The sequence below is a fragment of the Hyperolius riggenbachi genome, chromosome 4, assembly GCF_040937935.1.
Source record: "Hyperolius riggenbachi isolate aHypRig1 chromosome 4, aHypRig1.pri, whole genome shotgun sequence".
Classification (NCBI taxonomy): domain Eukaryota; kingdom Metazoa; phylum Chordata; class Amphibia; order Anura; family Hyperoliidae; genus Hyperolius; species Hyperolius riggenbachi.
Window position 1 is genome coordinate 282,270,596 of NC_090649.1, and position 23,688 is coordinate 282,294,283.

General features: G+C 46.4%; 1 protein-coding gene across 2 annotated transcripts in view; it reads right to left on the bottom strand.

The window, feature by feature from the left end:
• LOC137503826 (amine sulfotransferase-like) overlaps positions 1-11,568 on the bottom strand; it is a 64,000-nt gene extending 52,432 nt beyond the window's left edge. The window contains exons 1-3 of one of the 2 annotated variants that reach the window (XM_068231341.1): positions 11,484-11,568; positions 11,223-11,404; positions 7,565-7,773 (exon numbers count right to left, since the gene is read on the bottom strand). In XM_068231341.1, coding sequence (XP_068087442.1) covers positions 7,565-7,773; positions 11,223-11,382 — 369 coding nt within the window. In that variant the 5' untranslated portion in view covers positions 11,383-11,404; positions 11,484-11,568. Of the gene's footprint in view, positions 1-7,564; positions 7,774-8,815; positions 8,904-11,222; positions 11,405-11,483 lie in introns of those variants that run through there. The other variant, XM_068231342.1, reaches the window with a different exon arrangement.
• Positions 11,569-23,688: the final 12,120 nt, after the last annotated feature.

Genomic DNA, 23,688 nt, shown 5'->3' on the forward strand with positions numbered 1-23,688 from the left:
TGCCGGTCACGTGATGTAGCTCCGCCCTATGCATTTTGTCAGGGACATACGTCAGACAAGGCAAACCGGCTTCTATATCCCCACAGCCGCCCACAGTCCCAAACCCCGCCTCATATTAAAATCAAGTCCTCCGCCCACGTCTATATGAGTGCTTACCCATAGGACATACAATGCAGAAAATAATATCCATACAATGCGGAAAAAACATATAAAACATCGTAAACACCATTATCATTATACTAATATATAAAAACACACATGGAAATGTTTTTAAACCAAAAATTTCAACAACAAACAGCTACACAATGTAATCAGATCCCCTCACGAATAATGCTGAAATAAGTGCCACAATACAGCACCCATACATACAATCAAACCGCATCCAATCACCAACCTGGCAGGATTGTCAGAAAAAACCCAGCTCGCCGGTGCGTATTTAAGGGGATACTACCGTACACCAGACAGTGCCGACGCTTAGACAGGAGTCAGAAAGGATGGGGATCTGTCTACACAAAGGTTAACTGTTATTTATAAAGCAATTTATGTCCAGGTCAACATTTAGTCCAGCAGGACTAGCAGTATCTAAATTAAAGATCCATTTGGTTTCTTTTTTTGAAAGTTCCCTTACCCTATTGCATCCCCTGCAATTTGGTACCGGTTTTTCTATTGCGCAAAAATGCATTGCGCTTGGATCACACTGGTGCTTCAATTTGAAATGAGAGGAAAGACTATGTTGCTCAAATCCCCTCCCCTATTGATATGTTCACCTATTCTTTCTTTTAGTGGTCTGGTGGTGCGGCCCACATATTGCAGGCCGCAATCACACCAGACCACATAGACCACAAAAGCTGTAGCACAACACATAAACTGTCTGATCTTAAATGTATTGCCATTGGATCCTGACACTATTTCACTAGTTCTATGTCCAATTGCCTCTCGGCAGCATTTACAGCCTCTGCAAGGAAAAAAACCCGAAGATTGCCATCCCGGCATCCGCTGTTGTTCTGGGGGGGCAACACAGCTTGGCGCTATCTGATTTTTTAAATTAGGGGCCCTACGGTACACAAAGCTGGGTTTTGGAGGTAACACGTTCTTTAATACATGGTCACTCTGCAGGACATTCCAGTGTCAATAAAAAATCTTCTCGATCTGTCTATACTGTGTTGAAAAAAATCTTAGGATTGCCTACTGATTCATCCTTTCTGGCCCTTACCAACACCTCTCTGTCCTTTCTGCCCACTTCTTTCTGTACCTCATTTAGTCATGATTCATTATATCTTTTCTCTACAAATGTATTTTTCAAAGTATCGGATTGCACAAAATAATCTTGTAAGTTGGAACAATTCCTGCGGACTCTGGTAAATTGCCCCTTTGGGATCCCTTTAAGCCACTGTGGGGGTTGACAGCTCGTGATATCAATATAGGCATTACGATCAGTGGATTTGAAGAAACACTTTGTTAAAAAGCCCTCCCCACCCTTGTAATTTCTAGATCCAAAAAGTGAATAGATTCTCCATTACATTCGGCCGTAAGCTGGATATTATCCCTTATACTGTTGATCTCCTCAATAAAAGCTCTAAAACTTACCTCATCAACTCTCCAGAAGATCAACAGGTCATCAATGTACCTTTTCCAGAGTACTAACCTAGGTCCTCCTCTACGAATGGCCTCTTCTTCCCATAATGCCATATAAATATTTGCTAGGCTCGGGGCGAACGAGGCTCCCATGGCACAGCCATACACCTGTCTGAAGAACTGATGCTTGTGCCAAAAATAATTCCGTTTTAGAGAAAAATCCAACAACGAAAGAATGAATTCTATTTGAATTCCCAGCAAGTCAGTCAGTTGGTGTAAAACCGTCCTCGCCGCTTCGATACTCTCATCGTGGGGTAGATTAGTATATAATGAACCCACGTCCGCTGTTGCCAGCAAAATGTCTCCATCAAGCCTTAGTCCTTCCAACAGATGTACAGTGTCTTTAATATCCAATAGTACATTGGGCAAACTGGGGACAATAGGTTGTAAGTAACTATCTATGAACTGACCTACCCTATGTGTAATGGATCCTACTCCACTCAAAATGGGTCTACCGGGGGGATTGGTAGTGCTTTTGTGAATTTTAGGCAATTGGTACATGATCGGTAAACGTGGTGCTGACGGTACCAGGAAGTCAAATGTTTTTTTATCTATCAAATTCATCATTAACCACTTGCTGACCGCACGCTTATACCGTGCGTCGGCAAAGTGGCAGCTGCAGGACCAGCGACGCAGTATTGCGTCGCCAGCTGCAGGCTGATTAATCAGGAAGCAGCCGCTCGCGCGAGCGGCTGCTTCCTGTCAATTCACGGCGGGGGGCTCCGTGAATAGCCTGCGGGCCGCCGATGGCAGCTCGCAGGCTAAATGTAAACACAAGCGGAAATAATCCGCTTTGTTTACATTGTACGGCGCTGCTGCGCAGCAGCGCCGTAAGGCAGATCGGCGATCCCCGGCCAATCAGCGGCCGGGGATCGCCGCCATGTGACAGGGGACAGCCTGTCACTGGCTGCACAGGACGGATAGCGTCCTGTGCAGCCCGGTTCACCAGGGGGCCAGGTAGGAGAGGGAGGGGGGGATTTCGCCGCGGAGGGGGGCTTTGAGGTGCCCCCCCCCCCCCGCAACACCCGGCAGGCAGGAGCGATCAGACCCCCCCAGCACATCATCCCCCTAGTGGGGAAAAAAGGGGGGCGATCTGGTCGCTCTGCCTGCACTCTGATCTGTGCTGGGGGCTGCAGAGCCCACCCAGCACAGATCAGCTAAAACAGCGCTGGTCCTTAAGGGGGGGTAAAGGGTGGGTCCTCAAGTGGTTAAACCTTTATCCAACAGAAGGCTTAGTTCCCGTTTAAATTTCAAAGTGGGATTTCCTGGTAACCTCTCATAAGTATTCTCATCATAGATCAATTTGCCTAGTTCTTCAAAATATTGATCTTTCCTTAACACCACCACTCCTCCCCCCTTATCAGCAGATCGCACAACCAGATCTTTCTCCTTTAGCAGACTGTCTATGATTTTCTCATCAGTTTTCCTATGTCTAACATCAATTTTTTTTAAGATCGTTAATAACACGTTCTTTGAAGCTTTCAACTGCATTAAGGGTTGAAGTATCTTGAGGATTAAACGTGGAGGCATTTTTAAAGGTCACACGGGGGGGGGGGGGTCTCCCCAACACAATTCACCCTGCTGGTAGGCCCCTCCTTCTGAATAAAATACTTTTTAATATTTAACTTCCGTGTGTACCGGTGTATATCAATAAAGGTATTAAATTTATTCAATTGTTTTTTTTGGGGCATACTTCAACCCGCGATCCAGTGGTCTAACTTCTTGTTTATCCAAAGCAACACTACTCAGATTGTAGATACCTGCTCCTAGTATTGCCTTCTTCTTTTGTTCCCTTCTACCTGCTCTCCTCCCCCTTCTGCGCCTCTTTTTCTTGGTGTCATTGACTGCCCCCCTAGGTATTCTTCCTCCTCCCAACCTTCTCTCCAATACCGGGGGCATGGGGCTAAAAAATGCGGTTGTCCAAAATTCCTCTAGCAACGAGTGGTTGATATTTATTCTCAGTATGGACTGGATACTGATAGGATTGTGTCTCCTGTCTTCTACTCCACTGGGGGTTCCTATTGTTCTGGAACCCACCTCCCCCTATAAGGACCTGGATGGACCCTATCTGCACCCCCTGTCCTTATATCCTGTGATTTTTGTATTTTCCCCTTAGGTGGCAATACCTGAGCAGGAACATTCTGTATAGGAGCAGCAGCCTGAACCGCTGTTTCATTATTTATCTGTTGTTCCCCATTTTTACTAGCTTTATTGGCTAACCTTTTTTGTACAATTGGCTGCCATTTCTATGCCAGTTTCTTTTTATGTGCCTCAATATCACGGCGAATTTTGTTTGTTTATCTGCTATAATATTTTTTCTCCAACGGAAAGAATTTCTTGTATTTTTTTAGTCTTTGTAATATACTGTTCAGTACTTTTATAAGGTTCTATTTTAGTCCTAATATTCTCAATCTCTGTACCTAATCTTTCTATCCGTCCTGTCTTTCTTTTAATCAAAAGTTCAATGAGACCCAGACCGCTTTTATTAAAATATTCCTCCCACTCCTCCGTATTTTCCTTTGTATCCTCTGTCTATGCCTTATATCCAGACCTCCGGATTAGTTGGAGGCTGACTGGGTGAGTGCGGGAGCATTGGGTGGAGTGTGATCCTGCACGAGGTGGTATTTAAAGTCACTTTGAATGGTGATGGGCAATATATGAGTATTGGATTGCGCTATATGCCCTTTCTCTTTATATTTTATGTGACGTGTTGGCCAAGCTACCAAGGAATCGGTTACAGCTCTGGGAGGCCCAGTCGGTTGTTCTGAACTTCTGGATGGTGACTTTCTGATAGACTGAACTTTGTGTTGTTTTGAGCCGTGAGCGCTTCTGAACTTTTACGCACATACCTACAGGTGCCTGATGATGGAAAGGTGGCTCACTCCCCTCCCCCAGTGCCTCCCACCCTCCTTCCCTATGCAGAGTCCCGAGCAGAGCGTAAATGAGAGGTTACTGAGCAGATCTCCCTTCAGTCGGGGGCATCTCTAGCTATTTAATACTGAGGGAACCTCTGGCTACCTAATCCTCTAATCCTAAGGGCCGTGCAGAGGGTCCTTAAGTGGGGGGTGCTCAAATTTAAAAAAGGGGCCTTGCATGCCCCCTTCGAACCCTCCCCCATCCTAATTTCTGGCTAGGGGGTATTGGTTGTCTTGTGGATGCTGAATGCGGATGCTGGGTGACATGTGGGTGCTGGGTGTGAGTACAGAATGTCATGTGGGTTCTGGCTATGGGTGGGTATCAAGTTTCATGCAGGTGTTGATTGCAAGTACTTAGTGCTATGGGAGAGCTGGGTGCATGTACTGGATGCCATGTGGGTGCTGGGTGCAGTTACTGGGTGTGACAAGGGTATGAATACTTTTCGCCATTCCTGGGCTGGATGCTGACTATGGGTGGGCTTTGGCTGTCACGTGGGTTTTGAATGCAGATACTTTGGGTACGGGCAGGGCCGGATTACCGACCAGGCAACAAAAGCAGTCGCTTGGGGCCCCATTCAGAGTCAAAGGGGCCCCATCAGCACATAAACCAGCCCTCGCCATCCTGTCAGCGGTGCCTGGAAGGTATATGGGTTAAAGGGACTCTGAGCAGTGCAGTAACTATGGAAAGATGCATATCATTTTAAAGCTCTCTCTCTCCTCTTTCCAATGATATATAAACCGCCGCCCTACGCCTTTTAGTTTTCGCTATTTCCGCCATCGGAATCGTGGCCACGGCAATTTCGATCGCAAGGTGTAGGGTGGCAGTGTATCTATCATTGGAAAAAGGAGAAAGAGAGCTTCAAAATGATATGCATCTTTCCATAGTTACATTGTATTACACAGGATGATTTTTCTCCAAAGTCGGCAGCTCGATTCATCACAGTGCAATGAAATATAAGAAACTCAGGGGGATATAATTACAAACATCATGCTGGTAAGTGTGAGGATGTAATCCGGCTCTGCCTGTTCAGTAAGCCAGCACCTATTCAGTAGGAGACCTTGGGCAAGTCTCTCTAACACTGCTACTGCCTATAGAGCGCCCCCTAGTGGCTGCAGCTCTGGCGCTTTGAGTCCGCCAGGAGAAAAGCGCAATATAAATGTTATTTGTCTTGTCTTGTCTTGTCAAATGATGCCGTGCGCTGCTGATTGTCTTCAGAGCCAGGCTCTCCTCCTAGATCCCCCTCCTGCTACTGTGCGCTCTGCCGCTGCCCACTCCTCCCTCCATTCCCACAGAGAACCACAGCTGCAGCAAGAATGATAGCAGCAGATGGCAAACACTCACTCACCTATCCATGATCCGAGCGATAGAGATCCCGTCATCTGAAACCCATCTGTCTCTTCTACAGTGCAGCCGCTCGCTCTGAACTTCCTGATTCTCAGATCAGACAGGAAGTAGGAAGTAGTAATAGTAGTAGTAACAGAGCGGCAGCACTCTAGAGGAGACAGATGTGCTCACGATGACGGGACTTCTATTGCTTGGATCGCAATAGGTGAATGTGAGTCAACTGGTGCTGTCATTCTCCCCCGCTGCGGCTGCCTTCTCTGCTGGACTATCGTATTCACTGGGATGGAGGCTGCATGGTGGCTGTCTAGTTTGGGAGGATATCGGTTGATCGGTGGTGGGGGTGGTTAAGTACTTCTGTCTGGGGAACGGCTTCCGGTTTGACGGTGTCCAGAGCTTTCTGCTATTGCCAGGCTGGAGATGCAGGGGGAAAGTGCTGCTGCTGTGATATCTGGCGCCCTCTTCACAGGGGTGCCACAGCCCCTGAGTGCAAATGTCCCAGCCATTCATCTCTCACTCTGCATTTTGCCGCTGCTATTCCCTGCATTGTGCACCCACAGAGGAAAGCGGGCTGTTGCCCATAGCAACCAGTAGCTCGGCTGCCCCGGTGTGTGCGGCATGTTGCTGTGCAGCTGCATCTTCTGATTCTATTACGACATGATGGGGGGGGGGGGGTGGTCCCAAATCAGTTACTTTGCTTTGGGCCCCATTTAGCCTTAATCCGGCTCTGGGTACGGGTATTTAAGTGGGTGCTTGGTGCAGATAGTGGGGGAGGTCCGTGTGGGTGCTGCAGGGAGGGGAAGTCATTGGGGGTGCTGGGGGAGGGAGAGGTCAGTTTAGGTCCTGGAGGAGGTCACTATGGATGCTGCTGTGGATAGGAAGGGTGCTGCTGGGGGAGGGAAAAGTCAATGTAAGTGCTGGGGGAGGGAGGGATCAGTGTGGGTGCTGAGGAAGGCAGGTTCACTGCAGTGCTAATGCTGTGGAGGGAGAGGTCAGTATGGGTCCCAGGTGGAGGGAGAGGTCCCTGTGGGTGCAAGGTTGAGGGAGAGGTCACTGTGGATGCTGGGGGAGGGAGAGGTCACTGCTGTCAGAGAGACACTATCTTACCTGCTCCCGCACAGCTGTGGGGATGGTTACACTAGGATTTCTGTATGGCACCTATTTACTCCAAAGTTTCCCCCAGATGGGGAGGAGCTTTCTGCGGTTTTGGGCGCATGGGAAGGGCCGGGGCTTATCATGGCCAGAGCCAGAGATTGATGTTTACAGCCAAAGGGGCCATTTTATGGGAATTTAAAGAGGGGGAGGGGTGGGTGCTTAGTCACTCATAGCCCCCCTCCCCCCCCCCACAGGTGCCTGCCAGTAGCTACCTATGACACTATGACAAGCAAGGAAAGTAAGGGAAAAGTGACAGTTGAGCCAGTTGGAAAACGTGAGGTGTGGTTTAGCGGGTGTTTGTAGGTTCATGGAGGGCAAAGCCTAGGGTGCCGGGACATCTGTGCCTATAGGCTCCTGTGGTGTAAATCTGTGCCTGCCTATATAGATTGATTTAAGCAGCTCTTATTTTAACATACAACTTTTCAAGTGCTGAAGTTTTTCTTTGACCATGGTTGTTGCTGATTATATGACAACAAGTTCTACTTCACCTAGTCCTAAAACCATTCATGGCATTTACCTTTCCTCTCCTGAGCCTGAGATCCTTCGGCATAAGGTAGTAAGGCAGGTGTGACGTGAAGAGCCGAGGCGATGGATGGCTATCAAATGAAGTGTTGCCATAATTGTATTCAATCCATGGGGATCTGGTCGTGTTATCGGTATTCAGTTTTCCATTCCGATATTCTTCATAATATATTAGATTTAGAATTTGCTGTGTCCATATTGTACCTGTGCATAGAGTTGTAGAATTATTTTTAATAAATAAAAAAAGAACAGAAGCCAAAGCCACTAATAATTCATCATTTCTTTAATGACGCCATTAACCCAACAGTGTGCACTTCATACTGTTCTGAAATGTTAATATCTCATTGTAAACTGCACTATTTACTGAGAGCAGAGGCAGACTGGGGGTAGTATGGTGGAGGAGTGGACAGCAGGGCTTGGCCGAGGCAGAGGTGAGAGAGGCTCCAGCCTCAGGGCGCCGTCGCAGTGTAGGTGGGGAGCACAACTCACTCAGCTATCATACCCCTATTGTGTTTGAAGCAGAGAGTAATAAGAAAAGGTGATGCATGGCAGTGACTGCAAGCCAGATAACTAAATATTAAGGTGTTGGGGGCCCTGGGGCGCCTCTTAAGGTGGCCATACACAGTTCGATTTGCCATCAGATTCGACCAACAGATAGATCCCTCTCTGATCGAATCTGATCAGAGAGGGATCGTATGGCTGCCTTTACTGCAAACGGATTGTGAATCGATTTCAGCATGAAACCGATCACAATCTGTGGTGGTGCTGCCGCTGCACCCGCCCCCCACTCCCCCACCCCCCCCCACCATACATTACCTGCTCCGCCGGCAAGTGTCACCGCTGTCACCGCTGTCTTCTTCTCTGCGCTCGGCCGGATTGATTTCGGACGGAAATCAATCGTTTGCTTTTGCATTTGCGCAACTATTTCACAGCAGATTCGATCACAGTGATCCAATCTGCTGTTTATTGGTGCAAAAATCATTAGGTGTATGGGCCCCTTTAGTCTAATAGCAATCAGTGTGTGATGGCTGGGGGAAGGGATGGAGGGGCGCAGTTTGGAGTCGGTTCATGCAGTGTAAAGATCCGCTTTGTAATGAGCCGGTTCTCCACTCCATTCATGCGGCTCATTACAAAGCGGTTCTTTACACCACATGAATGGAGGGGAGAACCGGTTCATTACTCCGGAGGGCAGACCCGCAGGGAATGGATGGAGGGAGAGCAGCTCATTGCGCTGACAGCTGCCTACCTCTACGCCTGTGGGCTGCCTTAGTGTGGAGGTCCTTCTCGGGTATGCTAATAAAGGGGAAGACGGGCAGCAGGTGAGCCCGCATTGTACAGTTTTGGCAGTTATTAGGGAGAGCAGGGCTAAACCAACAGTTTTTTGTTTTTTTTCAATACCTGACAAGGCTCCCCCTGCTATTACATTTTAGTTACAAAAGTCCATCAGCGCTACTGCAGGGACTGACTACACAGGCTACAGTGATATATGGTAAATAAAAGGGCCATCACAAAAAAAAAGACACAGCAAGGCTCCTATATACTAGATATATATACTGTTAGATGGTTAAAAATTAATTGATTCGCGGGAGTGGTTTTTGTGCACACGGATGTGTACTCAGCAGGTTGTGCTGCTGCCGCCTCGCTGAGTACACATCCCTGTGAGCTAGTGCATAGAGGAGTCTTCTCCCATTAACCCTACAGGAGCTTGTTTACAGCGGCAGACAGATTTTTTTGTCCTCAAGCAAATTGTGCCTTAACAAAAGGGCCCTATGTGGCTCCAAAATGTTGGCTATATGTTTTATATGGAACCAATAAATACTCACCTTCGATGTGCCAGCTCTTTTTGATTGAACATTGTTCAGAGGACTTCATCCCTCTTTTTCCAGGCGATGCACTCCCCCTAAATACAATGGGTTTGATCCCTTGGTGTGTGCGAGACAACACAATAACTGTTATGTAGAATGGGAAATACAGTGAAGCCTACAGTCAATTAAACACATGCTTCACTGTCACTATTGATGTGTATAAATTTAGGAGACAGGAGGCGCCCAATTTGGAAACAGACTATGCAGGTTTACTTGTCAGTAATAGGACTAAAAGATTAACCATGAGCCAAAAAAATAAAAATATAGTTTCATTTATTGGAAATGATCAGCACAGTGACAACGCGTTTCTCGGCGTAAGCCGCTTCCTCAGGTCAAGTGTGTGCCTTAAAACAAAATAAAACAGGATAGCGCTCAGGATACAACACACCAATACTCATCCCTAATCACATTACCTAACACGAAGACAAAGTTAAGAGGGCCCCTTCATGCCCCCCTAAAAGAAACATGACATAGTATAAAATAGGGCATCGAAATCATAAATTAAAACAAGCTCACCCCCTATGTGTGTCCCACCCATATACTACATACTCCATCTGGGAGTACACATTCTAGGTCCATACTTATTATGCAGCCTTTTCACGTACACCTTTTCCCCTTGTTGGCACCAATTTTGCCGCCTCCCAAATTTATCTACCAATACTCTATTTAATAGGGTTTCGACGCCTCACGTTTAGGCGAATCGAATATATTTTCATTTTTGGAGTTGCGACCTAGAACATCGTGGAAAAGGCCGAGTGAGGACGGTTCTTCCTCACCTGCATATATGAGTGGTTGCCTCTTCTAAGCAATCCACCTTTGTGAGTATATTTCCACCAGATCTTCTACACCAGAAACCTTTCTTAGACGATATCACACCAGAGCGGGATCCCGGTGTCCGGGTGTCTTTTTTGTTTTGTTTTTTCAGTCACTATTGATGTGTGCATTTTGTGGTAATGCACTACACACAGTGCATTACAATTCCGGAAGCAGTTATACCACAACGCACCCACTGCACTGTAAATGTCACTATAGGGGTGCATTGCAGTACGGCAAGCTGCATTACAAAGCACCCATTGCACCGCATCACAACACACCACTGTGAACATAGCCTTAATGCAGCGAAAAATGTAAAGAATACAATGGATTATATCAAACAGAATTCCAGCTGCCAGTGCAACCAATATGATGAACTGTAACATACCATAATTATTCATATTAACCCTCTGCACAATAAAACTAATGTAGATTTTTTTACAGATAGCAGCATTAGGGCTTGTTTAAAATAGGAAACTACAGTTTATAACAGGCTTCATTTCAGATTGCCTTCTATGGACATATGACCTGCAGTGGTTGGAAATTGCACTGAGCAACAAAGAAGCACCTAGAATCGAGGTTGTTCAAAACAGATTTTGGACTTTCAGATGGAGTGTGGAGCAGGCAGATCAGTCTGCCATGGTACGCAATCATATACGTTGGGCATTTCAACTACATAGCAGTCTTTCTCGGCATACTAGGAAATGCTGTATGTCATTTACTCTTTGAGGATAGAATACATAGTTTTAATATATGATACCCTCAGAGATCATGTTACTTACTCTACTACTGTCTGGAACCCACAACAGATGTACTTCCTAAAACACTCTGGCAACATGCATGATAAATTTTGAGATCACATCTACTTTGTCGATCATTCTTCCATTTTATCCATGTTTTGTTTTGAACCACAAAGATCATGTTCACTGTAGCATACGGTACTGGTTGGTCAATGTATTTAATACTGGGAATTACCTGACTTTGGATATGTGACTATAAAAACATCATCATCTCTAATCTCCATGTGCTCCAAAGCATCCACAGCTTCAGGAGATGTGATCTCTGTTTGAAAGTACGTGCCTTTATGCTTGAAAAGAAAAGCCTCCAATGCCTCTTCCAGAGCTGCCTGTGCCATTGCTGACCTAAAAATACAACAACTGACAGGATAGAGATCAATATACATATAAAGTTGCAAAGAAAGTCTACGTGTATTACAAATAGAATAGTTGCTCCTACCTTTCTGCTCTCTGATCACACTTGTTCCCTCAGATGTAGTGACGTGAGTTTATGAAGCATGGGACTTCGATAAGGAATGCTGGAAAAATGCCCGAGCACATACTGTGCCAATAAATCTATGTTATGAACCACATGATAACACATCAACTTTGTACCTAAGTAGTGCGTCCTGAAATCTCTTTAATATACTTTTCAACTCCAATATAGTAAAGAATGTGAGTGGCTAAACAAACATCCAAAGTTTGCTTAACCACTTTAGGCACGTTACCCTCCCCCACCCCCCCTAGTGACCAGGCTGTTTTTCACTAATTAGGCCACTGCAGCTTTAAGGCCTCACTGCAGGGCCATACAACTCAGCACACAGGTGATTCCCCCCTCCCCTTTTCTGCCCACCAACAGAGCTCTCTGTTGGTGGGCTCTTATCGCTCCTGGAGTGTCTTTTTTTACAAATATTTGTTTTATTTTTAAATAAATATAATTTTTTTTTTCAATTTTTGAATCTCCCCTCGCCAGCCAATCAACGCAATCGGCTCTCATAGATATCAGCCTATGAGAGCCGATCGCTCTACTGCCTCCCAGGGAGATAGCCATGTCACAGGGCTGTCCCAGTACATCGCTGCCGTAGATCTCAGCGCTGTACATTGTAAATAGATGGCGATTTCGCCATCTCCTATTGGCGATCGCCGCTGGAGACGGCGCATCGGCGCACACGATCTCCTGCAAGACCCTGCCCCAGGACTTGACGTTAATTGGCGTTAGGCGTTCTCATTGGCGTGACAAGGTCGTTTAGTACTGGATCTATCACCTAGACTCCAAGTCTAGGTGATAGTGCATGTACTGCATGATAGTAGTGCATGATAGTGCACGCACTGTAAGAAGTGCTTTCATGTCACAATCTTCATGTCACAATGCTTCTCCACCCATTTACTCTTGTCCTTTTTCCACCCTATGTGCGCTTGCTGTTCTCAAACTTCTCTCCTTTCTCAACAGTCACCTCCAGTTCCTACTGAGGTTCCCCCAAATCAGGGGTGTCAAACTGAAATACAAAGTGGGTAGAAGCTAAACACTGGGACCAATTCGTAGGTCAACCTTAATCTCTAGTGGCCACCTCCCTCCCTTTTAAACTTCCTTGGTGTCTAATGGCCCCTCTCCATCCCCTTTACAGTTCCCTGGTGTCTCGTGGCAATCCTCCCTCCTATATACAGTTCCAGTGGCGTAACAATAGACCCTGCAAGGTGCAAAGGGGCCCAGAAGCTGCAGGGGGCCATATGGGGAGTGAAGTTTATTTTCCCTGTCCCGAGAGACTGAAAAATAAGGGCATGGAGAGGAAAAAAAAAAAACTTTCTGCTCTCTGCACAATTGTTCTAATGTCTGCATCTGCTCAGCCACTAATAAGGAATCATATGAAGTTTTGCAGACAAAGATTTGTAGACAGTCCCTTTTCAGTGTTCTGCAGCCATCAGAGGAGGACAGAGTGAGTGAATAAGCTGAGGCTGGGAGCACACTCATCTTTCGCTTTTCTGTATGCATTTTATGCACATCATGTGTGTCTGAATGTGTAAAAAACATGCACATTTATCACAGAAGCTAATATAATTGATAGAGAAAATGCGTGCGATTCTTCACTGCTATCTGTTTTTATCAGCATGGGGAAAACACATTTAAGTGTGCACTAGCCAATTGAAGAACATTGGTTCTCAGTTTACCTGTGCAGAAAGTAGAGGGGGGAGGAGGCCCCATTCAAAGTATCGCAGGGGGCAACACCGAACAGCCCTAAGGAACAACGCCAAAGAAAGAAATGTTCAGAAGCTCTGAGACAGCTTTCGTCCCAATCCTTCCAAGAGGCTCTGTGATAACACAGATAAGTAACCACATGTTATGCACCCTCCCTTAGGCATTGTGCCTACACTGAACCAGTGACTTGGTTCTATTCGTTTTATATTCTGTCCTGCACATGGTCCTACTGATTACGGATCAAGTACTGAAGATTTAAAGGTCTTCATCTTTATTTTACTCTAAGTTACTGTTCACTACAGGTTAATGGTTTAGGTTTATTAACCAGTTATGGGTCTTTCGATACTCTTACCAAACAATACTGACTTGATCCAATGCACACTACATTCTTTAAAGCTTTTGTGCCCAACTGCTATTTCACTGGCGCTCTAAAACGTTGAAATTGGAGCCTGTTCCCAGACCCAATCAAACCATACTGGTTCTCGCTCCCTCCTTTTTAGCAGTTAGAATGGCGACAAGTTTTCCCGCTGCTTGAAAGACGGAGACTTTGTTTTCCCACAAGTTATAGCTATCATTCATTAACATCCTTAGTGCCTCCTACCCTTTATTTTTATCACAGGTTATGATGTTTTTTTGTTCTCAAACACTAATGCACCCTTTCCGTTTTCTAATGGGTGTACTCTGGGATCAAGAGAACACTGTTTTACCGGCAGTTTCGGACCACATTTCCTAAACTATCCTTTCTTGTGCCCGTTAACAGGAAGAAACATACCGAGTTCAGCAAATCTATAACTACCATTTATATTCCCATGTATTTTATGCTGATAGTATTTTCATTAGCTGTCTTAAGATATGTTTAATGTATGACTCGATTAAACTCGCTTTGCCAGGATGAACACAAATTCTTGTCAAAAATAGATTTTTTTTTTATTTAGTCCCATCTCTTGAGGTCTACTATGAACAATGCTATTTCCTAATCCTGTCCATCCATTAGAACATATGGAAACATTAATCCTATATAATAAAACCCCTGTGTCCGTGCGCTGTCCCTGTGTAGCGTTGTCCGTGCTGAACCGTAGTGTGCATGTGCACACTGCGCAGCACGGACAATGCTACACAGGGATAGCGTGGGTCCAGGGAGCAGAGCCGGCGGCATGTCAGCGGGCGGCCGGCGTGCGGCGGGTCAGTGGGCGTCCGGATCTGCTGCGGGTCAGTGGGCGGCGTGTGCGCGCATGGGCGGTGACACTGCAGCGGAGAGTGTGAGGGGAGTAGAGGAGAGGGGAGGTGGGATGGGAGTGGAGGAGAGGGGATGGGGATTCGACACAGACCTAGAGCCCGTTTTTAAACAGGCTTAGGTCACCTAGTATGATATAACATGCTAAACTACACATTATTAATTCTATGACGTGTAATTCATTCTGGTAAGAGCTAATGAGCGGATCCCCATTTGCCTGCACAGACTTTTTTTTTTTTATATTTTGCTTTTATTAAGTACTGCCACTCTGTGCAAGTAACCGGGGATTAGGAATCAGGAATCTTTATTTCGCCAAGCATAACTGGGTCATGCCCGGAATTGGGTTTGGCACAGTACATATAGCTGTGAAGAGACAGCGATAGGTAGCGTAGAACAGCAGAACAGAAGTTGCATTACACTTATACACAGAGGACAAGCATTTACAGCAGAGGACAAGCATTTACAAAGAAAAATACATTATATTGCACTAACATTTGCATTACATGCAAGAGCAGCAGTTAAACAGTACCCGTGACAGGTCAAAAGACATAAAATAGCCTATCATTAGTTATTGTGTGCAGATGGGAGTATGTGGAGGGAATTTAGGAGGCTAACGGCCGCGGGAAAGAAAGAGTTACTGTGTGTAATGATCGCTGCTGCAGCAGGTGTTGCTGGAAGTAGTAGTGCTGCAGCTCAGGCAGTTCTGATGTCTTTCCATGCAAGCTGCATATCTTTGTCTGTCTTTCCCTGCTGTCAGCTTGTGACTGATTATCATTCACCTGTGTGGGAATCTGCATGTCTGCTCCCATTGGATGACCTCAGTATAAAGATCTGCTTCCTGCAGGGTTTACTTGGGTTTTCATAGCTTCAGTTTAAGCCTGTCTTGCTGTCGCTTCGGCCCCCGATCGTGTTTCTTGTTCTAAAGATACTTTGCTGGTCTTTGCATCATATATTGGTTCATTGCCAATATATATGCATACCAGCACGTTTATTATTTTCCTTGTATTCGTGTTACGTTGATACATCAGTGTCGCTGATGTATACGTACACGAACTGTTTATATCCTGTGTGCAGTTAGTCAGCTTTCCAGCACGTTTTGGTAGGTTGCGCGTACCGTGACCACCCGTGCTGAGGTAGTTACCCTGCTCCTGGTTCTGTTTGTGGATTGCGTTCATCTCTGCGAAGAGATAACGAATCCTTCTGAATCCTGTTCTGTTACTGTTTGTGGATTGCGTTCATCTCTGCGAAGAGATAACGAATCCTTCTGAATCCTGTTCTGTTACCGTTTGTGGATTGCGTTCATCTCTGCGAAGAGATAGCGAATCCTTCTGAGTCCTGTTCCCTGTATTACTCCAGTCCTAGTCAGCGTTCCTGCTTATGTCATATATCGGTTCATTGCCGATATATACATATGTTAGTCAGACGTTACAAATAGTTTCATTGATAGCTGTAATTGTAATACGCTAGGAAAACATACTTATTGTATATTTGTCTGTGTTGCGTTCATCTATCTTGATCCTGCTATTTCCTGTCTATCCTGTCCTGTCTTTGTGAGGCACGCCATCGCTGCAATCGCATTGGCTGCCTCATTCCAGTCTGTCTTGTTTTGGACGCTTGCTGTCGCTAAGTAGCCGCTAGCTAGCAAGCGTTCATTCTGTCTACCTGTCCTGATCTCCTCAGTTCTGGTTTATGCGCTCAGCGCTACTTTGCGCTGAGACGTTATAACGAAAGCATTGTTTGTGGCTGTCAGATCTGCACCGGCTCTGTGCGCCACAATCTCCTATTGGAGTCAGTCCTCCCCTCCACTATACTAGGGATAGCCTGTTTCCTTGTGCTGGTGTGTGTACCTCCTCCACGCCAGCTCATGCGTTGCATGCTGACTGTGGAGAATACACCTCCAAGCCTCACACTGTGTCTGGAAGTCCTTGTGGAGATGGCCCGAAGCCTCCGTCCCAGTGGGAGCTGACAGAAGTAGCGGCGGCCCGGGTGAGTGGGATCGTTAGCGATCCTCGGCGCCCTTGATCTCAGCCTTCTCTTGTGTAGGAGGTCAAGTGGGGGAAGAGGTCTCCCAATGACCCTCTCCGCTGCCCTGATGACTCTCTGAAGTGTGAGCCTGTCACTGGCGGTGGCGCCAATGTACCAGACCAGGATGGAGGAGCAGAGAATCGATTCAATGGTGGCGGAGTAGAAGCTGGTCAAGATCTCTGGGGCCATGCCGAACTTCCTCAGCTGACGAAGGAAGTAGAGTCTCTGCTGGGCTTTCCTTTGGATGGCAGTGATGTTAGGCCTCCAGCTGAGGTCACTGGAGATGGTAGTGCCCAGGAGGCGAGCACACTGCACTCTGGCCACTTCCGTACCGTCAATGTGAATTACTGCCTCTAAATTAAATTAACCTTGTATGTAATGTACAACAGCCTAACTTTGAATGATGTGTACTCTTCTCTGACTTATGACTACCATGTAACGATTGGTGTCAGCACACAGAGAGAATCTGATTATTGGTGATCTGCAGTATCACCAACAATACAGATATATACCCGATTATTGATGATCTGCAGAATCACCAATAATACAAGTATGACTAACCTCTGGACACCTGATAAAGTGTAAGTGTTTTGGTGCAACAGTAGGCTGTCTCCCGTGGGGCGGGAGACGCAGATAACAATGAGCATGGACCACCTGAGGAGCAGGAGGCCCTTGGCTGGGTGTGAACTATTCCCTAGGAAAGGGGATAGAGATAACCTGCGAGCCAATGATTCCCTGCAATACTGGGAATCAGACTATACTGCAGCCAAAGGACTCCTAAGGGAGAGAGCCCCTGATAGGACTGCCGAGAGGCCTCTCTGAGGAACAGGAGGTCTCTGCAGCTACCTGACACTCGGCTGGGTAGTGTCACAGGTAGTACAGACAGACTGAACACTCAAGGCATGAGTGACAGCCAGAAGGGTCGGCCAGGCCAGGTCGGCAACACACGAGCAGATAAGGTACAGAGACAGAAGGCTGATTCGGTAACCAGGTACAGGCAACAGGTAGGCAGATATGCATAGGTACCGAATCAGAAAACAGGAGAGAGGTCTAGAGAGCAATTGGTCATAACAGATAAAGCAGAGGCCTAGTCTAGAGTGTGAGGTCCGTGGTCTCAACACCCAAGAACTGGTCTAAAGTATAACACAGCAATGACACAGTATTCCTAAGCTTGGGTGTGGGGTCCTAGGTCACAACACCCTGGAACTGGTCTAAAGTATAACACAGCAATGACACAGTATTCCTAAGCTTGGGTGTAAGGTCCGTGGTCACAACACCCTGGAACTGGTCTAAAGTATAACACAGCAATGACACAGTATTCCTAAGCTTGGGTGTGAGGTCCGTGGTCACAACACCCTGGAACTGGTCTAAAGTATAACACAGCAATGACACAGTATTCCTAAGCTTGGGTGTGAGGTCCGTGGTCACAACTCCCTGGAACTGGTCTAAAGTATAACACAGTAATGACACAAGCGTAATCTGGCTAAGTGTGAATTCCCAGGTCCACCTGGTTCTAACACACTGTGGGATCTGACTATGGTCTGAGTGCTCACACATATGTATTCACAACGGCAGACAACCAGCAACTGACAAGCAAGATATATATATAATTGTAGTGCTGTGCAGCTCCGTCCGAGCCACTCAGCCAATCCAGAGTCCAGCTGGGATCAGCTGATCGGGCTGATCAGCTGATTCCCCTTCTGCTGGTATAAATGTCCTGTCGCCTGGCGCGCGCACGCATAGCTCTCCATCTGTGTAAACTAGAAGGTCCAGCGAAGCCAGATGCGTCGCTGCGCGGAAACCGCCGGTCTGAACGCGGAGATAGCCGCCTTGTCACTAGACCACGCGGCGGCATCTCCGCTGTTCATTACATACCATCTTTACGCTTATAATCTTCTCTTCTCCTGTACTCCAGACCTCATTCTTAAAGAGAACCCGAGGTGGGGATCTTAGAGTTAATTCTATACACAGAGGCTGGGTCTGGCTATAGTGCCCAGCCTCTGTTGCTAGTTGAATATTCCCTAAATCACCCCCTGCGCTCTGCACAAGCCCATAAATTACAGCCGCGCTGGCGACACTGAGCCTGTCGCAGCGGGCTCTGTTTACCATTCTAGTGCCACTCACGCCGCTCCCCCGCCTCCTGCAGAGTGCCGATTCCCGCCCACGTCCCTTCCTTCGCCGCTGATTAGAGAGAAGGGACTCGGGCAGGGACCAGCGCTCTGCAGGAGGCGGGGGGAGCAGCGTGAGTGACACTAGAAAGGTAAACAGAGCCAGACAGCGCGGCTGTAATTTATGGGCTCATGCAGAGCGCAGGGGGGATTTAGGGGATAATCAACTAGCAACAGAGGCGGGGCACTATAGCCAGACTCAGCCTCTGTGTATAGATTTAACTCTAAGATCCCCACCTCGGGTTCTCTTTAACCACCTACTGAGTGGTTCCTCGCCGTGTAATTCATGAGGGCTGTGAGTGTCCCACCGCTTGCCTGCTAACTAGCCAGCGTGGAGCTGCATTTAGAGCTGGTGCCTGTGTCCCGTCCCCCCGGGCTTACCGATCCGCACCGGGAATACTTTTCCATTTCGGAGGTCCGGTTCACTCCAGCTCCGTTGTCGGGGGGCGTGCCTTTGTATACGCACAGCGGTGAACGCTTTTACAGGTCCGCACGGCATTCCATTCATCAGCCTGTCGGTTATGTCTCATGCCTATGAGTCCTGCAGTAGCGTGCCACTAGAGGAAGTCATACGCATGAGAAGTCATACAGGCATCAGTTCTAAATGCAGCTCCACGCTGGCTAGTTAGCAGGCACATGGTGGGACACTCACAGCCCGCATCTATCACACGGCAAGGGACCACACAGCATTTACCGCACAGCTCTGCTGTGCTTATGGTGGGGGTACAATGGGGGGGGATGTATTACGTTTGTCATTGATTCAAGTATAAGCCAAGACCCCCACTTTTGGACCACTTTTTTGGCCCCAAAAAGTTGGATTATACTCTAGTATATACAGTATACTGGTATTGAGACAGCATATGTATTAAATTTATATCTATGTTTATATATACTGTATTTGTCATCATCTATTGGGTTATGCTATGCACACTTTGAGTATACTACAAAACAAAGTATAAATTGTGATTTAATTGAATACCTATTACGTGTACATTTAGCTTAGGGCTGAGTTCTTCGACTGGACACTCCAATATAAATTTTACTCCCACCATTAAAAGTTATCTGCAAAAATATTTTAAAGAGACTCTGTAACAAAAATTACAAAGTTTTTTCTACCATCCTACAAGTTCCTTAACCTGTTCTAATGTGCTCTGGCTCACTGCAGCACTTTCTACTATCACTGTCTCTGTAATAAATCAATGTATCTTTCCCCTGACAACTCTTCCGTGCTGGTCTGTTTATGCACACCCCTTTCCAGGCCCTTCTATGCACACTTCAGTGTGTGTGTTATTTACATAAGCCAGCAGCATCTCTGCTATCTTATCAGTGATAGAAGAGAGCTGGATAAAAATCCTCCTCTGTTAGGCTGTGAAAGGAGTTGGCTGACATATACTGAGGAATAACAGACAGGAAGGAAGGATCAGCCTCACAGCCTGTCACTAGTATTCAGTGCATGAGAGCTGCAGAGGGGCAGAAGGTAAACACAAATGATCTCTTGAGATTCAAAAGGAAAGCTGTATACAGCCTGCTTGTGTATGGATGTATTTTCTATGTGTGAACATACTGTACATCAACCTACTTCCTGTTTTGGTGGCCATTTTGTTTGTTTATAAACAAACTTTTAAAAACTAAATTAATATAGCAGCGCCCTTCAATTAACTCGTTTGAAACTTTTTAAAACTGTTTTTGACTACTTTTAATGTGGCGGGGAGCGGCGAAATTGTGACAGAGGGTAATAGGAGATGTCCCCTAACGCACTGGTATGTTTACTTTTGTGCGATTTTAACAATACAGATTCTCTTTAAACAATAAAGATAATAAGTGCAGCGCTCTACACCTGTCAGCACAAAGTCTTCAAATTCAAATCCACAAACGTAAGACAGAAGTCCCAACTTCTTCTGTCTTATGTTTGGGACTTCTGTCTTATGTTTGTGGATTTGAATTCAAAGACTTTATGCTGACAGGTGTAGAGCGTTGCACTTATTATCTTTATTGCTGGATAGGGTGGTCATACCCACCCAGTTGTGCAGCGACCCACGTGTCAGTTACTGTGATTTATTCTTCCTAACTTTTTAGTTGATAATTCACAGTTATGTGAATTTATGCTTTAATCATTTGGGATAAAGGTTCTAAGAGGAGCGCACATACCACATTGGTTATTTGGTTTAATATTGCGCCCACAAGCACATTTTATCCGATTCCTCTCATTAACCTTTCATAGCATAAATATACCTACTACCCTCTCCTGAATCCAATATTAAGACATTATAAACAATATGGGTAAGGACCTACTCCAAGCTTTATATTACATACCAAATGCTTGCGGCATAATTTGTAGCCAATTATAAAGCATAAGCTTGCGCTGTTTGACCCATACTCCTCCTCCATTCCCTTTCTAGAATTTAATACACAGGGAACTCCACTCCTAGATACCTTCGGGTATTTACGGCCCAGCTTTAGGGTAGCTCCTTTAGAAGTTAAATAGCCTATGGATTCTTCTGGAGAGGGTCTCTCCCCTCCTTTTCACTTTTCTCTTCTGCTTTACCTCTTGTGAGAGATTGCGGAAAAGCCGCCACAGTTGCTACTGAGCAGGCGGCTGATTCCGCGTCCAGTGCGGCGGTTTGCACACGGAAGCGTGTGTTTGGTAGCAGGGCAGAACGCGGAAAAGCCGCCGCATGCAACAACAGTAGGGTGGCTGGTTCCGCGTCCAGCGCGATGGTTTGCACGCGGCAGCGTGTGTCTGGTGTGGCTGAGTCTGTTAGTGCACATAGACTTAGGAATACACACGCGCGCGCTAAGAGGCAGAATTCTTATACTAAGCAGGAAGAGTCAGCTGACCACGCCGATCAGCTGACTCCTGAGCGGGATACTATTGGATGAGCAATTAGGGGTGGTGCTGGAGAGCACTACTCCATATATAGTTCCTGCTGGTCACTTACAAGTTGTCTGCCGTTGCGATCACTACGTGGAAGCACTCAGACCTAGTCAGATCCTCAGTGTGTTTGAACCAGGTGGACCTGGGAATACACACTTAGCCAGATTATTTGAATTGTATTCTGTTTATGCTTAAGCTAGTTCCAGGATGTAGAGACCAAGGACCTCACACCCAGCTTAGGGAACTATATTATCATCTGTGTTATACTTCAGACTAGTTCCAGGGTGTAGAGACCAAGGACCTCACACCCAGCTTAGGGAACTGTGTTATCATCTGTGTTATACTTCAGACTAGTTCCAGGGTGTAGAGACCAAGGACCTCACACCCAGCTTAGGGAACTGTGTTATCATCTGTGTTATACTTCAGACTAGTTCCAGGGTGCTGAGACTACGGACCTCGCACCCAGTCTAGGGAATACTGTATTCTCATCTGTGTATTCTTCAGACTAGTTCCGGGGTGCTGAGACCAAGGACCTCGCACCCAGAATAGGCATTGTTTGATATATGTTATGACTTATAGCTTTTCTGACTACTCCTCTGTCTTCTGATTCGGTACCTCGTATATCTGATATTCCGTTGGCAGACCCTGCTTGACTTGGATACCGAATCAGCCTTCTGTCTTTGTACTTTATCTGTCAGTGTGTTGCCGCCCGGCGTGCCCGACCTCGAGAGCTATCTCTACCCTTAAAAGAGATAGTCTCCAGATCAGATAGTGGCATCCATCTTAGGTGTCATTCACTCCTAGGTCCTTCCCGTCTCCAGCCTGACTCCTCCCCCCGAAGAGCCTCAGGCTGCTGGAAGGTTCCTGTTCTCCCAGAGCTGTGTCTCTATATTGTATACCACCTGCTCAGCAGGTACATTACTCAAAGTATTACTGTTACACCAAACACTCACTTATCCTTAGATGTCCAGAGGTTAGCAATATATCTGATTATCGGTGATACTGCAGATCATCAATAATCGGGTATATATCTGCATTCTTGGTGATACTGCAGATCACCAATAATCAGATTCTCTCTGCGTGCTGACACCAATCGTTACAGAACGGCAGACCAAACCCAAATGGACGCACTCCGCAGCCGTCTCGATGTACTCACCACTACGGTGGAGAATTACAACCGAGTACTGGGAAGTCACCAGGCTCAACTCAACGCTTTGTCTGGGACTGTACAAGTTTATCAGACGGCTGTGGATACCGTGCGATCTCCTCCTAGCACAGACATTCGTATGCCTGTACCTGAAAAGTTTTCTGGCCACAGATCTGACTTCCGGAATTTTAGAAACAGAGTGTTATCATACTTTGAGCTAAGACCTAATTCCTCAGGGACCATGGCCCAGAGAGTAACTTTCATTAAGACTCTATTGTCAGGGGATTCCCAGACTTGGGCGTATAACCTTCCCACAGGGGATAAGGCCCTAACCTCGGTAGAGGAATTTTTTAAAGCGATGGCTATAATTTATGATGACCCGGATATTGCCTCGACCGCTGAACGGAAACTCAAGTTATTGCGGCAAGGCAAAGGTCCGGTAGAAAACTATGCTGCTGAGTTTACAAAGTGGGCAGTGTCAGCTCGATGGGACTCATTTGCTCTACTTGACTGTTTCCTATCAGGGTTGTCAGACGCAGTTTCTGATCTAATGTTGGGTCATCCTGAACCCAAATCCATCGATGAGGCCATTTCATCGGCTATCAGAATTGATCGTCATTTACGATATCAAAGACAAACCCGGGGTAGGAACAATGTGAGGTACTTGTCCTACGCAGCGTCTCCTTCTGCTCCATCTCCACCTGATTCACCCCCACCGGAACCAATGCAGATTGGTCAGTCGAAATTGTCTCAGGTGGAACGGAGACGCAGGGAAACAGAGCAGCTCTGTCTTTACTGTGCAGAGGGGGGTCATAGGGTACAGAATTGTCCCAAGAAGTCGGGAAACGCTGCCGCCTAGATGTAGTCGGAGGTAATACCCTAGGCGAGCAGTCGTTACCTCTCGATGATAAACGTTTTCTTCTCCCTTGCACTATATCTTGGCAAGATAAGACAGAGACTACTGAGGCCTTCATTGATTCAGGCTCAGCAGCTAATTTTATGGATTACGAATTTGCTAAGAA